General features: G+C 32.7%; 1 protein-coding gene across 4 annotated transcripts in view; it reads right to left on the bottom strand.

The window, feature by feature from the left end:
• Positions 1-260: 260 nt before the first annotated feature.
• The window catches only part of LOC122633849 (protein dissatisfaction-like), a 16845-nt gene continuing 363 nt past the window's right edge, over positions 261-16742 (bottom strand). Inside the window, exons 1-9 of one of the 4 annotated variants that reach the window (XM_043822264.1) lie at positions 16541-16698; positions 14991-15071; positions 14667-14828; positions 2370-2511; positions 2031-2250; positions 1485-1610; positions 961-1203; positions 677-758; positions 261-582 (exon numbers count right to left, since the gene is read on the bottom strand). In XM_043822264.1, coding sequence (XP_043678199.1) covers positions 323-582; positions 677-758; positions 961-1203; positions 1485-1610; positions 2031-2250; positions 2370-2511; positions 14667-14828; positions 14991-15071; positions 16541-16550 — 1326 coding nt within the window. In that variant the 5' untranslated portion in view covers positions 16551-16698 and the 3' untranslated portion in view covers positions 261-322. Of the gene's footprint in view, positions 600-676; positions 759-960; positions 1204-1484; positions 1611-2030; positions 2251-2369; positions 2512-14666; positions 14829-14990; positions 15072-16540; positions 16699-16742 lie in introns of those variants that run through there. The other 3 variants (XM_043822265.1, XM_043822266.1, XM_043822267.1) reach the window with 3 other exon arrangements.

Here is a 16742-nt window from a genome sequence, read left to right as displayed (position 1 = left end):
ATAAATAATTATTTCTAAACGATAATGAAAAAATGATATATATCTATAATAATACAAAAAAATATATATATAATGATTTCCAACATATTCGCAGTGTTTAAACAAATAAAAAAGAGAAGATTTCTAATAAATAATTATTTATAAACAAAAAAGAAATGATGTATAGATACATACATACATACATATATATATGTATGTATATTATATATATATACATATACTTGTACATATACATATATATGTATATAACACACGTAAATTATTTAATGAAGATATGCAATTGAATGATTCTAACCCATTAAATTAATAATTTATCTTAAAATTACTGCACTTCGATTTGCCTTTCCTCCATCTCGTACATATTAACCAATAAACGTGATATTGGAATTTCACCAATAGTCTCGTGAAAAAACAAACGTTCAACGGTTTTCGACGAAACACTTCTTAGATAACCAACCAACAACATCAGGCTACAGATTCTACCCTGTGGCGAATATCTTGATCTCATATAATCATCTAAGATACATTGCACCTGTTCTTGTAGCATCTCGATTGGTTGTACCACATGAAGCCCAACTGTTTCTGAGAAATGAAAAATTCTTCACTTTCACTGATAACGGTCCAATAACCTTCTTTTTTTTCAATAATTTACATAAATAATTGGGATTTAGTTTACCTGGTATGAAAAGAGTCAGAGCTTTTATACAACTACGTTCATAGACATCAGGTGCCAAGCGCCGGAAACGGTATATTATTGACTGAAACAAAAAAAAAATAAAACAAGAAGAGGGAGAGAGAGAGAGAGAGAGAATTAAATTCAAATGGATTTGGAATTATTTGTTTGATGTGATCAATTATTCATGTTAAATGTGCTTTAAAAATGTACTATCTTTAATGTATAAGACATTTGATATTGCTGCTGCTACTGATGATAATAATGATTATGATAATGATGATTACCTGTATCATACCCAACTCTTGATTGATAGCAACGTCATTAACCGGAAGTCGACTTTTAACTTGTTCATCATCGAGTAAACTCGTCATATCCCAAGGTATCATCCATTGAGCAAGATGTAGAAGAAAGAGTTGAGTCCAGGATCGTTCGAGTAAAAGTAATTGATCGTCCTTTGGTAGGGCTTGAAAGGGTGGCAAACATCTGACCCATCTCACGACCATGAAAAGGAGCCTGGCGGTGATCTCCTAACAGAAATTATTTATTCAATAAATATATTTTGTTAATATTTATATGCATTATATTGATATAAATATTAACAAAAGTAGTATTGAAATACGTTGATAGAAAACATGAAAGACTTGAATGTGATATGTTTTGAATAATTTTTTAATAACTATTTATTTTTTCTTTTTTTTTTCCATAGAAATTTATCATTCTATTTTATTGAAATTAATAATTGGCGTATACGATAAATCCGATAGAACAATTAGAGTGATCATTAACGAAAACGTCAATAATATTCTACCTCGAACATTTCCCAACTTGGACCAATAATCTTCAAGGTTCCCGTAGGACTATGCCTCGTCTCGGAATCCGTTTGTTCTAACGAATATTCCGTTTCCGATTGTAGTCTGGTACTCCATACAAGTTCCTTTTAAAAATATACAACACAAAGTATTTCATATCATTCATACATATATAATGTATTCAAAAATATTATTTTCAAAACACGTAATCAAATGTTTGAATCAATGATTTTTTGTTTTTCTTTTTCCTAAATACGTATCCTATTTTATTATGATTTTAATCGTGAATTTATATTCTAATCATCAGCTTGTGTTTACGTGCACATATAGATTAAAAAAAAAAGAAAAAGACAAAAGAAAATAGTAACTCAAATGTTAACAATTTGACACTTTTTTGAAAGAAATCAAACCTAACATAAGAAGAACAATATAGATACGATTGCTCCGTTTAACCGAAAGATCTTTACTTATTAAATTAATGAGAATGGGGTGTGGGAATAAGAAGATTGGAAAGTTGAGAGAACAAATGAAGCTAAATTACTTACCTGACACTTCTCAGCGGATATCAGGATCTGTAAGAGGGATTGTTGCGGAGCAAGAGAGACAGTTGTAGCTGCTGCTGCTGCTGCTGCTTGATAAAGGGTTGTTGTTGTAGGAGGGTGCTGTGGCTGAGTTAAAGGTACTGGGGATGCTGACTCTTCTGGTGGTTTGTGTGCTAGCCCTATTGGTCTAGGATAAGGTGTGAATCTTTGCTCGCACCTGAACCTTTTTAAATCGATAATTGTAATCAATTCGTATTGTTTAATTACTCAATTTAGAATTTCCTTTTAATTCTTCTTTTCAAAAATAATTTGTTTTTCATTGATATCATTATGGAAATATACCTATGATGTGAGAGAACGTAAGCAGAACGGAGTCCTGTCCTTTGTGTGACTATCGGTGACTGTTGTTGTTGATGTTGTTGCTTCTCCGAAAAGATCGAATGTGGTGGCTTCGGTTTTCTCGGTCCACGCTCATGTTGTACTGCTAAACATCAATGAAATCGTATCTATGTTATTTTTTTTTTTATTTTTACCAATTTCATGTAAAACCATCAGCATTGATTACCAATAACAACGCCATTGTCGAATAATAATAGATCATACTGATGATTTTGAATCGACAAAATGTTATGAATTAACAGATTAAACGTTTTTATAAATTCCTAATATTTGTATTTTTCTCATAGTCGGATTCGTTCTTTTTTTTTTTTGTCAAATTTGGTAATATTTTATATATTTCTTTAAAGAAACTATTTACTTTCATTATGTCCTTTTTCAAAATTTTCTAGTACTTTTTCAATGTTTTTAAAATATCATAGTACCTTTGTAATGTTCTTCCAAAATCTCAAGTACTTTTCTACTGCTTAAAAGAAAAAAAAAAAAAATAAGTTGTCACACACTTTTTATGACTAAAAATTGTCTGCAAAGCTTTTAGTACTTTTTTAATGATTTCTTTTTTTTTAATTTCCAGAGAACTTTTCTATTGTTTTTATTATCTCCAAATTTTCTCATATCTTTTTAGTTCGTTTCTTAAAAAAGAAAAACGAAGTTATTAGCTTCTAGTTCTAATCCTATCGCAGTCAATTTTCCTTAGGGATATAATATTTGAAATTGAAAGGAAAAAAATCTGACAATAGGAGCGAAAAAGTGGTCATGGCTTGCCTGAAATTGAATTTGGTGAAAATAGAAGTAGAAGTAGTAGTAAAGGTGGTAGTAGTAGTAGTAGTGAAGTAGTAGTAGTAGTAGTAGTAGTAGTAGTAATAGTAGTAGTAGTAGTAGAAGTAATAGTAGTAGTAGTAGTACCAGTATCAGTAGTAATATTAGTAATAGTAGTAAGTTGCTACTGTTCGAAATGTACGAGCTGTATTTCTGTAGGAAAATAGTAGGGTGTGAGAATGTTATGGAGGATAGTGTTAGAAGGGAGAGAGACCTCCAAATGAAATTCTACGAGGGTGGTAGGTTGCGATGGATGCGGTCGCTGGCTGGGCATCAGCTTCCACATATACACACACACACACACACACACACAAAATGTATTATACATGTAAATGTGTACAACTCGCCTATATATCTGTATATTTGTATTTATATATATGAGTATATGTATTTGGCTTGGATCTCTGTGTGTGTGTGTGTGGGTGGGTGGGTGGGTGGGTGTGTGTATGTGTGTGAGAGAGAGAGAAAGCTGCAACTGGGTGGCAAGCACATCATCATTAATGAGGCTGAGCGGATAGCAGCCGTAGATTCCCACGTTCGCACTGGCGTCGCAGCAATATCTCTGCTTGATTCTGTGGCTATATGACCATTGGCGCAATGAATTACTCAATTTTTTATTTTTACTTTTCATTCGTTAATTTCTTTTTTTATGATATAAAAAAGTGAATATAATTATTAAATATTTTATCAAAAAAAAAAAAAAAAAAAAAAAAAAAAAAAAAAAAAAAAAAAAAAAAAGAAATATACATATGTTAGAAAAATATGCAATAAAATCAGACGTACCAAAGTTTTCATTTGTTTTTTTCTACTTTTGTTTTCGTTAATTTTGTAACAATAAAAAATTGAAAAATGAAAAATACATACCGAATGATTCATTTAGCAAAAATAAAAAATGTATATATCTGCATTTAATTAGAAAAAAAAGAAAAAAGAAAGAAAAACGAAACATTAAATGATTTTTTCTTTCAAATTTCATATAAAGTCTCGTAATGGAAATATAAAAGAGGAAAAGGGGAGGAGAGATCAGCTTCAGGGCTGTTTTCTTTATCGACCAAATTGTCCGTATCGAGGCAGGTAGATGGATGATTATTTTCTTCAGTTTAATTGTTTTTACGCGGGGAGAGAATCGTATGGTGGAAAAAGAAGATACGTGGACGATCACGTACACGTGTTTACTTTGTAAACACGAATCCTTGTATAGTTGTAATGTGACATGGGGTGATGCTAGTCACGTGTCCCATATTAATTCGAGAATGATTTTCTAATCGGGCGATCCTAAACTTACTAAAGCGTTTCGTTTTATAACACTTTGCCTAAACGTTTTTTCTAATTCTGTTCATGTCTTTTATTTAAATTAATTGTTTTATATTTTCAAACAAAAAATTTGTTTTTTCTTCTTCTAACGAATTATTTTGTTTTTTTTTCTTATAAATAAGTCTAACAATAAAAAAGGTAGGAAAAATAATTTATTATGTATCTAACTTATATATATATATATATATATATATATATATATATGTATATAATACATATATTATATATAATATATAATGCAATATATTACATATATATATACACACATATATAATATATATAATGGCTAAACGTCGTGTTGATTTGAAGAAAAAACTTGAATCGGAATCGATGAAGCGAAAATGAATGTGCTTCGAACGAAAGCTTCGCAAACGTAGAGCATCAAACGACGTCGGACGGATTAAGCTCGTTTATCCTTTCGAGCTTGTCAAGCTGTCGAAGCGAAAGATCCGATCTCCAACCTTCTTTTTCTCTATAGAACAAAAAAAGAAAAAGAAAAAAGAAAAAGAAATAATGGCTCTTTTATTTCATCTTCGAAGTATCATTTCTTTTTCACACTATACGATTAACAAAATATAAGATTTCTTTTTGATACAAAATAAATCTGTCAAAAGATATTTAATTGATTCTAAATATCATTATTAATTTGCTAAAATTTTGTAAACAAACGTTAAATTGATAAAAATGAAAAAAAAAAATATTTACAGAATCTTCTTTGCTGACGTAACTTTTTTTTCACTTATTCTGAAGATTCTGTTCATTTTTTCCTTTTTTACATCTTTTTTAAAGAGTAATCTTTATCTATATTTATCGAATTCAACATTGAAATGTTAACGTTGAAACGTATAAATCTCGTTTCTTTTTTATTCTTTATAAAAATATTCGATAATATTGATGTTATATGAAGTCTATAAAAAAAAGAAAATAGGAAAAGAAAAAACAAAAAAAAAAGCAAATTCGTCGACGTGTGTCATCGAAAACTTTAGTGAGACAATTTTCAAGTAGTACGTGCGTATTCACGATCCGGACGTCGAATGGACGCAAGGATTAAATTCGCATGCGCTGGAATGGACCGCGCCCTGTTTCCTTTTCATCCTCGCAACCCACCACCATTCTTCCCTCTCTTTGGCCCCGTTCGTAGGATCTCTCTCTCTCTCTCTCTCTCTCTCGCTCTCTCTCTCTTTCTCTTTCCCTCTCTCTTGCCAGAGAGAACGCAGGAGCGCGAACGACAGCGTAATACACGAGCATAGCGTGTGCCACGTGTGTACCACAATGCTAGTTCCCACACTGGAGTACCACGTTCTCGTACTATATATAGGGTGGTCCACTTTGATTCGAACAATTTAACACGTTTATTAAACAACAAAGTCGTGTTAAAAATCATTAAAAAAAAAAGAAAACATGATTGACTCGAAAAGATATTTATTATTAGATATACTTATATCATAAACACTTCATTATTATTTTCTTATGATTTTACTTTAAATACTTTCAGAATATTTTTATCAAGGAATGTAATCATTAAATATTAACATTGAAATAGTTTACTTTATATATACATATACACATGCTTCATTGTACGAGATTACTGTAATGTGTATATGTGAATTTATGAATCTTCTCTTTTTCTATCTCTGTCTTTCTATGTCGGTTTTCATGATCTCGAGCGTGTCGGGTGCTCACACGGGCCACGGATCACTGAGGGTGGAGATCGAGGGCTGCCTCGCATCCTCCCATTCCTCTCTCTCTTTCTCTCTCTCTCTCTCTCACTCAGTATCCTACTAAACGGTAAACCGATCTGTGAACATTTCAGCAGTCAGCGATCTCGAAGGCTAATCCCCTGGGTGAGCGGGCTTGATACACATCTCCTACCATCACCCATCGTCACCCTCTCTCTCTCCCTCTCTCTCTCTGTCACTATTCTCATACACCTAACTCTTACTCCTTCCCCTCTTCTAACCCCACAATTTCCCTCTCACTCGACTCCTCATATGAGCGTGAATATGAACACCGTGTAACTTCCACACAGTCGAGTCTTGTTTTGCCTAATACCTACCTATGTAATACACACGAATTTGGATTTACTACATACGTACATGCATACATATCAACTGGACTACAGGAATATACGTTCGCCTCATCTCGTCCCATGTCTCCCGGAAAATATTATGCGTGATGTGTCAGACACCAATGTAAACATAATTTGGGTATTTCAAGTGAATTGGTCAACTCATTACGTGCATCCATTTGTATTGTTAATCGCAATACAATTTCATTGATTTCTCTTTACTCAGACTACTTGTTATATTGATTGATCTTACGTTTCCATCATTTTTCTTTTCTTTCTTGCTCTTAACTCAGGTAAATGACCATAAGAGATACAGAGAGAGAGAGAGAGAGAGAGAGAGAGAGAGAGAGAGAGAGAGAGAGAGAGAGAGAGAGAGAGAGAGAGAGAGTAGAAAGATAGATAACTTAAAGAAATAATGTGTTCGATAACAATTAATGCGATTTCTTAGTCGTATTATCAAATCAAACTTCGATCAGGCTTTGATCAAATTCTTTCCAAACAAGAACTACAAAAAAGATACAGATGGGAAAGAAAAAATAAATAAGAGAGAATAGAAACATGAATTATTTAAAGAAACAAAATGTTCAATAACAATTGGAATGATTTTTTGGTGGTATCATCAAGCCAGACTTTGATCTGTCTTTGATCAGAGTTTTTCCAGAAAAATCATAAGAACCATAAGAGAGATACAGAAAAAAAGAGAAAGATAAAAAAGACAGAGAGTAGGATTGATTATTTAAAAAATATAAAATGTTCCGATAAAAATTAAAACGATTTCTTAGTCGTATCATTAAACTAGATTTCGACTACGTTTTTTCCACGCAAATATAAGAATCATAAGAAAGATAAAAAGACAGAGAGAGAGAGAGAGAGAGAGAGAGAGAGAGAGAGAGAGAGAGAGAGAGAGAGAGAATAAATAGAAGGTTCGACTTTAAGAAATAAAATGTTCGATAATAACTGGAGCTACTTCTTAATCATATTATCAAGCCACACTTTGATTAAGCTTCCACCATGTTTTTTCCAGTAAAAAAACGGGTTTATAAGAAAGATACAGGAATGAACAATAAAAAAATGGATTACTTAAAAAAACAAAATGTTCGATAAAAATTGAAAGGATTTCTTAAAACCAGTATTATTAAACCAGACTACCGCAAAGTTTATTTTCACGCAAATATAAGGATTACAAGAAAGGTAAAAAGGCAGAGAGAGAGGGAGAGAGAGAGAGAGAGAGAGAGAGAGAGAGAGAGAGAGAAAATAGATAGAAAGATAACTTAAAGAAATAAAATGTTCGATTACAATTGAAGTGATTTCTTGGTCGTACCATCAACACGAACTTTGTCCTGGATTTTGTCAGGTTTTTTCCAGGCAACTGTAAAAACTGCAAGAGAGATACAGAGAGATACACAGAGAGAGAGAGAGAGAGAGAGAGAGAGAGAGAGAGAGAGAGAGAGAGAAAGAGAAAAAAAGAGAAATAGAGAATAGAAAAATGTCTCACTTAAAAAAAAATGTTCGATAACAATTGATCGTAGATATATATTATTAGATCAGATTTCGACCATGTTCTTTTTACGCAAAGGTAAAAATAACCGGAAAGATAAACAGATAGAGAGAGAGGGTGAGAATGAGAGAGATAGATAAATAGATAGAGAGAGAGAGAGAGAGAGAGAGAGAGAGAGAGAAATAGAGAATAGAAAAATGAATAATTTGAAAAAGCGATATGTTCGATAACAATTGGAGCGATTTCTTGGTCATATCATCAAGACAGACTTCGACCTGGCTTCGGCCAGGTTCTTTCTAGGCAAACGTAAGGACCACAAAAGATATATACACACACACAGAGTAGAGGTAGAAAGATGGAGAGAAGGGTCGAGGAGGGTTAGAACGGTCGCGTGGGAGTGGACGGCTGGTAACGCAACGAAGCGAGGCGTGCCGTACACGCGGCGGCCAGCATCAATCCATCCACATAAACGGTAAACGGTAAAGCGGCTTCACAGAGAGGGCGAACGGTGCTAGCTACCCTCTTCCCCTTTCTCTCTCCCCTCTCCCTCTCTCTCTCTCTCTCTCTCTCTCTCTCTCACATACATATAGTAAATGTGTGTATGTATGTGATCGTGGACAGAACGGGTCGTTGCGCTAAGCCGAGCTTTGATCGTCACCTGTCATACCAACGCCCAGGAAACTCCGTTGCAGTAGCAGCACAGTACTCGTACAATGTCATGCTTCTACATAACTAACGCCGAGAGAATTAACATCGAGCGTTAGGCCAGTTTTATCCATTCGTTGGAATTAACTACGAAAAAATGGTTTAAAATTTTTCGGACGTTTCACCAAAAGTTTTTCATTTTTATCGTCTTCTTTCGTATTCATCTTTATCGTTGTTATCTATTCTGTTTTATTATATAATTTGTTATTTTTGAAATTAAATGGATTATTCATTTTGAAAGATCTTGAAAATTCTGAAACATTTCGATAAGTTTAATCTCTAATTTGTATATTCTCTCTTTGTATTCTCTTTTTATCGGTCTATGTATTCAAGACTTCCATTCAATTAACTTTCTTCGGGATTTAGAATAATAAACGATAGATTAAATCTCAATTTCTGTTATAAATATTATTATAGTATATGTAACCCTCTTTCTCTACGTTCTGAGCTAGCCATGGAACTGTATCACTGTATGGATTACAGATATGCCATAAAGTACATATTTACGATATTAGTATATCAAGACTTGTTAATACGCTATTACAAAATTGACAAAGATGGACGTTTCTCAAAAATATTGATTAATTCTGTTATCAAAGCATCACTTTTTGAAGAAAGATAGAAATAAGTGCAAATCAAAAAAATTTTAATACATGGTAATGTTAATGTTAATGATTTTCAAACAAAAAAGTGCAAGATAAAAAAGATGACCACTGTACAGCTGTATTGTCCTATGAGTGTATTTCATTAAAGTGGTGCATACTATCTAAAAATTTAATCCTCTTTAACTCAATTTTTTTCCATATCAGAAAGAAAATTATTTAATGTGAAAATTATAGGTAGTATTATTTATACTAATATAATTACACTATATTAAATGTAACATATATTTTTAAAATATTAAAAACTTGGAAAATTTATGAAGTAAATAATTAATTTTGTGATGAAAATGTGAAATAAAACTTAAAAAATGTAGACATACAAGCGTGTGACTTTAAAGTTATGATATTGTGAAACGAAATTGATAAAAAATAAACGCTACCTTTTACAAATAATAAAATATCAAGAGTAGACTTAACGACTAAATTGGGTGCACAGCATACGAGAAAACAGAACACAGATACGACTAAACGATAGATGATATCGATTTTACACTTCAGATTCAACCTTTTGCGAAGGTTTTCAACAAAATTATTTTCTTAAGTTTTTGTAATAAAAATAAAATCAAATGTAAATTTATTGTTAAGAAATTTAAAATCGTATCATATGTAACATAAAAATGTAAGTACATAAAATACTTATTTAATAATAAGTAATTACGAATTTATTACATATTGAATTCATAATGTATGTACGAGTATGTGTAATATAAAAATTGTATGATTACACATATAGATGTATATGATATAAATTATGTATATAAGTTGTATATACATCATATATATATATATATATATATATATATATATATATATATATATGATATATATATGATAGATTAATGATGTATATACGACTTAATCTATAATTATTCTCTTATTTCATATTCCCCTTTCTACGTATTCATGTAATGATTGTGTAGAGATAACATTTATTTAAAATTAATAACAAAATAAAATCGAAGAAATTCTAGTTTTTACTGAATGGATAATCTCTATACAAGCATCAGTCATATGGACATTTAATTGCCTGGAATTCTTATAATTAACGAGAAAGATTAATTTCCTATAAATGTGTGATTTGACGTTAGAATAAAATATAAACTCATGTGGATATTCATTAGATCATTGATTGTTGAGTGGATAATTTTAATAAGTTGGAATTTAAAATTTTAGTTATGATCGCATTTTTGTAAATATTTCTTGGAAACATTTTTTATTTTAGAAATTGAAAAATAATAATTTAGAAGAAGAATTTTGTAGAAAAATTTTATTCGCAAAAGATTGAATTTTATTTGCAAAAGGGTAAATGTGACTTACAGAAGGGCGAATTCGATTTGCAACAAGTTGAATTTGGTATGCAAGATCTTTAATTAACCATTTACATATATCACGGCATGCGATTTCCAATAAGGGAGGAATTCTAATCTTACAAACAAATACAGTAAGTAACGTATGAGAATTAATATAAATATTTTGTTTCAGTACGATTTTCATTAGTTTTAGGAATATGAATTTTAGTAACATGACATGCGATGATACATTATCGAATATTTTAAAGTATAAAATTGATCATGGTATATGTTTTTAAATATAATAAATCGTTATCTTTTTTAATCACCAAAATGGATTTAGTTGGATTTAAATTAACTTATTTAAAACAAATTTATGTGCCATTAAAAAATAACGTACGCATATAAATACGGCAAATACATATAGTATTAACTAACTAATTATAATTGTAAATATAATACTACATAAATATTTTTCAACTTTTTGAGAAAATATATTATATAGACATATTATTTATAATAATTATTATAATATTTGTCTTTCTTCTTTTTGTTTGATAATATGTATTAATCAATAATCAATTTGTCACAATAAATTAAACAAAAAATAGAAAGAAATTATTATTTTATATAAACTTTTTTTCTACACATACTCACTATTTATATGTCATACTCGAATATTTGATAATTGAATAAATACTAAATATTAATAAATAGTAAATTATCTAGGATCTTCTTTTGATAACCTTTTGTCATTCAAATAAAATATTCAAGAACAAAGATTCGATGTTCCATGCTTTTTTCTCTATTATTGATTAATTAAAAATAATGATTGTATCTTTTGTTCAAACAGATTTGATTAAATCGTCATATTTTAAAATTGTTTATGTAACGAAATATTTGTAGAAAACAATGTATTCGAATCGTAATATTTTAAGATTAATTTCAACATGAAAAATGAAAAAAAAAAGAATTTGTTAAATCTGTCTGAAGATTCACTCGTCGGAATAATTTCAACCGAAAAGGAAGAAAAGGGAAGAACAGTGAAACAGTAAAGGAGAACCCGTCAAATGCCGAGTTTAATTCCGGTTCAAAGTACTTCGTAGCTACTTTTAGAAAAGGGTGCTCGCGAATTATGAGCAGAAACAAAGAGATTTAAACTTTCAAATTGAAGAGGAGAAGTAGTAGAAGGAGAAGTAGCAGCGGCGATCGATTGGGCATGAAACGAGACAAAGTTTGCGAATCGTCGTGGAGAGGCCAATGTGTGTACATTGAAGATGATGTTGACCGTACGCTCCAAGAAAAGAACATATACATACGTGTATGTGTGTGTGTGTATTCCATCGTTTGCAAGTCAACGATTAAATTTTCGTCTCCCCAATTGGATTACAACTTTCTCATCGAAGAGAAAATCGAAATGAGGGACCGTAAACAAAAGAAAATCTATCAGAATAATTAGAAAGTTTTATCTTTGAAATGTCGATGTACATTTGTAAGACACGCAGTATAAAATCTGTCAAAATAATTAAGACAATTTTATCTTACAAGTGTTGATGTCAATTTTTAAGACGTATGATATATATTGTTTAGTTTATATAAAATAAATATGAAGTGTTCTACTTAATCGAGACGATGACTAATCGTTTAAATAGTTGATCATGTTACAATTAAAAAAAATGAACAAAATGGAAGGAGATAAACGATGATAATGAAATAGAAATAATGAGAATTACAATAAGAATATTATCATCCCTGAAGAATCCGAAAATTCAAAGTAATAAGCCGCTTGGTAATCTTCTGATATCGTTTAACGCCATATTTCGTGAAAATATATACCGCGAAGGGTATTTATAAAGGTAGATGAGAGTAACAACGAGGAGGAGTGAGGGAGATGAGAGGGAGGAATTTTCGTGCGGGAGAATCAGAGGCAAATGAGAGAGAGGGAGAGAGAGAGAGAGAGTTTAGGAGGTTTGAGGGGTGTGAGTAGCGAGTCTTTTGCTTCTAGCTTGGTACGTGGTGCTAGGGGTTAGAGGTTTCGGGCTTGTCAGCAGCGGATGATTGCACGCCTGCGGCTGCGTTTCGCGAAGCGTCGAATACCGCCTACATAATATATACCGAGTGGTCACCTGTCTTTTATGGGTTGTACACAACGTTCATTCTAAAAATAATTCTAATACTAATTCTTCCTCAGTGATGAATGAACAAGATCGATCTTTAGAAAGTATCTAACTTAAAGAGGCGGTTTAGGTTTTCCAAAGAACGAAAAACAAACAACGAATTAATAGACAGATAAATAGAGTGATAGTGCATTAAAACAGAGATTAATAGATAAATCTAAAATATTAAATGATTGAAGTACTTTTTTCGAATTCGTTAGATAAAGTAGAAAGTATTGAAAATAAAAGAAAGATAAGGGGAGAGAGTATTGGAGAAAGAAAGATTAAAAGGTAAGATCTCTTGGTGTCGTGTCCCAAACACCGTGTGGAGTCTCCTTAACGTTAGGAAGCTCTGCCACTAATTGAATCTCCTCTCTTACTCGCGTCTGGAGCCTCGGCAACCGCTGGGAACCGGAGCACCCGTTCTGCATTAAACACCCCCAACACCCTGCCACCCCGTCGAGAGGTCTACTCTCTCTCTCTCTCTCTCTCTCGATTTTCTTCCATCCCCATCCATCCTCCACCTCCACCTTCACCTCTTCCTCTTCCTCTTCCTCCATCCCTACCTGGCACCACAGAAAAGCGTACCCACTCGTCTCGACCACCACCACTACCACCACCACCACCACCACCACCACCACCACCACCACCACCACCACCACCACCACCACCACCACCACCACCACCACCACCACCACCACCACCACCACCACCACCACCACCATCGTCTCCATCATCGTATCTCAGCGTTGGTAGCAAAAGGTAACTCCCAACCCTCTCTCCCCACCTTTCCATACCTAGACTTTCTCTCTACGTAACTTTCATACCTCTCGAAAGCGTTCCGCTATCAGACTTTTCTACCTTCACGTTGGATCTTTCTTTACATGTGTTTGTGTATCTGTGTGTGGAAGCTGTGTACATGAGGATGTGGGTGGCTCTTTCTCTCTCTCTCTCTCTCTCTCTCTCTCTCTTTCTGATAAAGAGGATGATTCAAGATCGTTGAATTTTCTTTCAGGTTATGTCTTATCTTTGTAATTCAAATTCTTTAAATTCTAATTTATTAAAAATGAATCTAGTAATTACAGAATGATTTTTTAATAATTATAAAATTAACAATTACAAAATTTTACTGAAACTAGAAGTAACTACAGAATTGGTTTTCTCGAAACTTTCTCTTGCCCTTTGACAAATTAAAAAATTCTAATCCGAATTTCATTGAGAAATTAGCTCTTATCTTTCATAAAATGAAAAATCGAATAAAAATTTGTCTTTTATATGATGATCTGAATGATGACGTCCTAAGAGAATGAAGAGATTAGAATGAAATGAGGTTGGGTAAAAAGGTCGAGGCGAGTGACTAGGCAAATATGAAACGTCGCATGACGTTGTAACTTCGTCCCAGTAATATATCTCTATAACTATTAGATCACTTATCATCTGAACTAATAGAGACAAAACTATAATGATTGTGAATCACATCAAAAACGAAACGATCCGTTTTGTAATGGTTTCTCTAGTTTCATTAAGGACGCAACATACATATAGTGTTTTGTTTGATCACGGTCAACAAGTTGGTCAACCCAGAATGAATGTTTACTTAGGAAGCTTTTGGTTAACCTGATCTAATCGGATAGATCAGTCTAAAACATTGACTTCTAATCGAATTTTTCTTCTGTTAAATTAAATCGATATTATGTTTAACAATTTGGTAAGTAGGTAGATAGGTACTCACCTTCTTTGTTCATCTTGACCTTAAAACACTTAGCTAACCGACAAGCTCGACATTGATTCCTGTGAGTCTTGTCGATCGGGCAGCGCCCTTTTAATGCTCCTTGTGCTTTGCAAGTATACTCTCGATGATTATGAATGCTCCTCTTGAAAAATCCAGAACAACCTGTGTAAAAAAGAAAAAATAATTATTGAACAAACGTCAGTAAAAATTTTAGAAAGAGAGAAATGATTCATTAAAATTCAATTTTCAAATTAATAGACAACTTTGAGCGATATTGCAAAATATGAGATTTAAATAAATGAGTATCGAAGAAAAATATTATACCGTCGCAACTGTAGATGCCGTAGTGTTTTCCGGAACTACGGTCACCGCATACACCACACAGAATGTCGAGTAACCGGTCTCCTAAAAAAAAAAAAAAAACAAGAAGAAAACACAAAGACAACAAATATTGAATCCTGAGTATAGCAATATAAATAACAAACATATCATTATATGATCAGTCCTTTTTCAGAAATTTCAGAAAAAATCAAATCAAATGTTCAAAAGAACAATTAGATATTTAAAATTAAATAACATTTACGTTAACACTGATATATAAGAAAAATAAATGGTATTATCGGTCGAAAGTGGATTCCAAGATATTATTTGAAAGTTTTTTTGAAGGATCTTTTGAAAAGATTGAAAGACATGAAAAGGTGTTCCCGATGTAAAAGGGCTGACATAAGATCCGTTTAAGAAAAGCGAGGAGACTTCGCTCACTGGCTAATCTGTTCTCCCCCTTTTCGCGGGAACCCTAATCGTCCTAATGATCCGCGGCAAGAAAAACACGGCCATAGCTAAGCCAACCAAAGCTTCCAGTTCCTGGCCTGGGGAATTAACCACCTTTGTCTCACGCCCACTCTCTCTCTCTCTCTCTCTCTCTCTCTTTCTCTCTCTGTACCTACCAACTTAACACGATCAGCCTTGCTAAGGCAACCCCAATGGATTACGTTTCCTTGGTCGCCTTCGATCTAAGTACGTGTATATATATATATCTTTTCTTTCTCCATCTCTCTCTTTCTCTCTCTCTCTCTTCCTCATCTATCGTGTTGAAATAAATCCTCATCTCAAATGTATTATTATTAACTATAAGCCCATCAAAATGATTCCTCTAAACGTTATGTACTATCTATTTACTTATCTAAGTATCCAAATTTTCAAAACAAAAATTCGATCTTCTAATTTTAACAAAATTTCATCGAATTTATTATTGAAAATAATCTTATTCATTTTTTCATAAATTTTTTCTTTTTCCTCCTTTGAAATTTGTATTCGAAAGTGAACTATAATTTTGTTCAGTTTACTCATTAAGTTGATCCTTCAAAATTTTCACACGTACACATACACAATTTTGATCGTTAAAAAAGCAAAAAGTGAACTCTCTAATACACACATATACGCACACACGCACACACGTACACGCACACACATACACACATAACGCTACAATTGATTTCCAAAAAGGCGGCCATGGAAGTTCCATCGTATATATTCACAGAAATCAAACTCTGTTCTTCGACAATTCAAAAACAAAGAAATCACTAACGAACAATTAAAATGAAAAGAATAAAAAAAAAACAAAAATAAAAAATCGATTCAAATTTCCCGCTCTTGGTGTATACGTAGGATGACGTCACGATTCGATTCGATAGCTAATGGCGGCCGAAAAAATCGGCGCGAAGTCACCACTAAAACTGGCTCTTCTTCTTTACTTTTCTTTTCGTTTCTTTTTCACAACGTATCGTATAGAATTAAGATTAGAAAAAAGAATGATAATTAAATTTATGACTTTTGATATTATGAGGTTAAAAGAAGAAGGGTGTAGGACTGACCTGTGCCCATTCTCCGCGGCTCAAGTCAAAAGTCGAACATCCCCAGACGGAAAACCGAACTGGTTGCCGTACCGACGACACCGCGCCAAGGGAGTCGCGCGAAGTCCCAAAGCATTCTCCGTGATGGCCTGGCTTCGAGATTCACCGTACCTATCCTCTCTCTCTCTCTCTCTCTCTCTCTCTCTCTCTCTCTCTCTCTCTC

The sequence above is a fragment of the Vespula pensylvanica genome, chromosome 13, assembly GCF_014466175.1.
Source record: "Vespula pensylvanica isolate Volc-1 chromosome 13, ASM1446617v1, whole genome shotgun sequence".
Lineage (NCBI taxonomy): Eukaryota > Metazoa > Arthropoda > Insecta > Hymenoptera > Vespidae > Vespula > Vespula pensylvanica.
The sequence above is the reverse complement of the archived record's forward strand: the minus strand, read 5'-3'. Positions and strand labels throughout refer to the sequence as shown.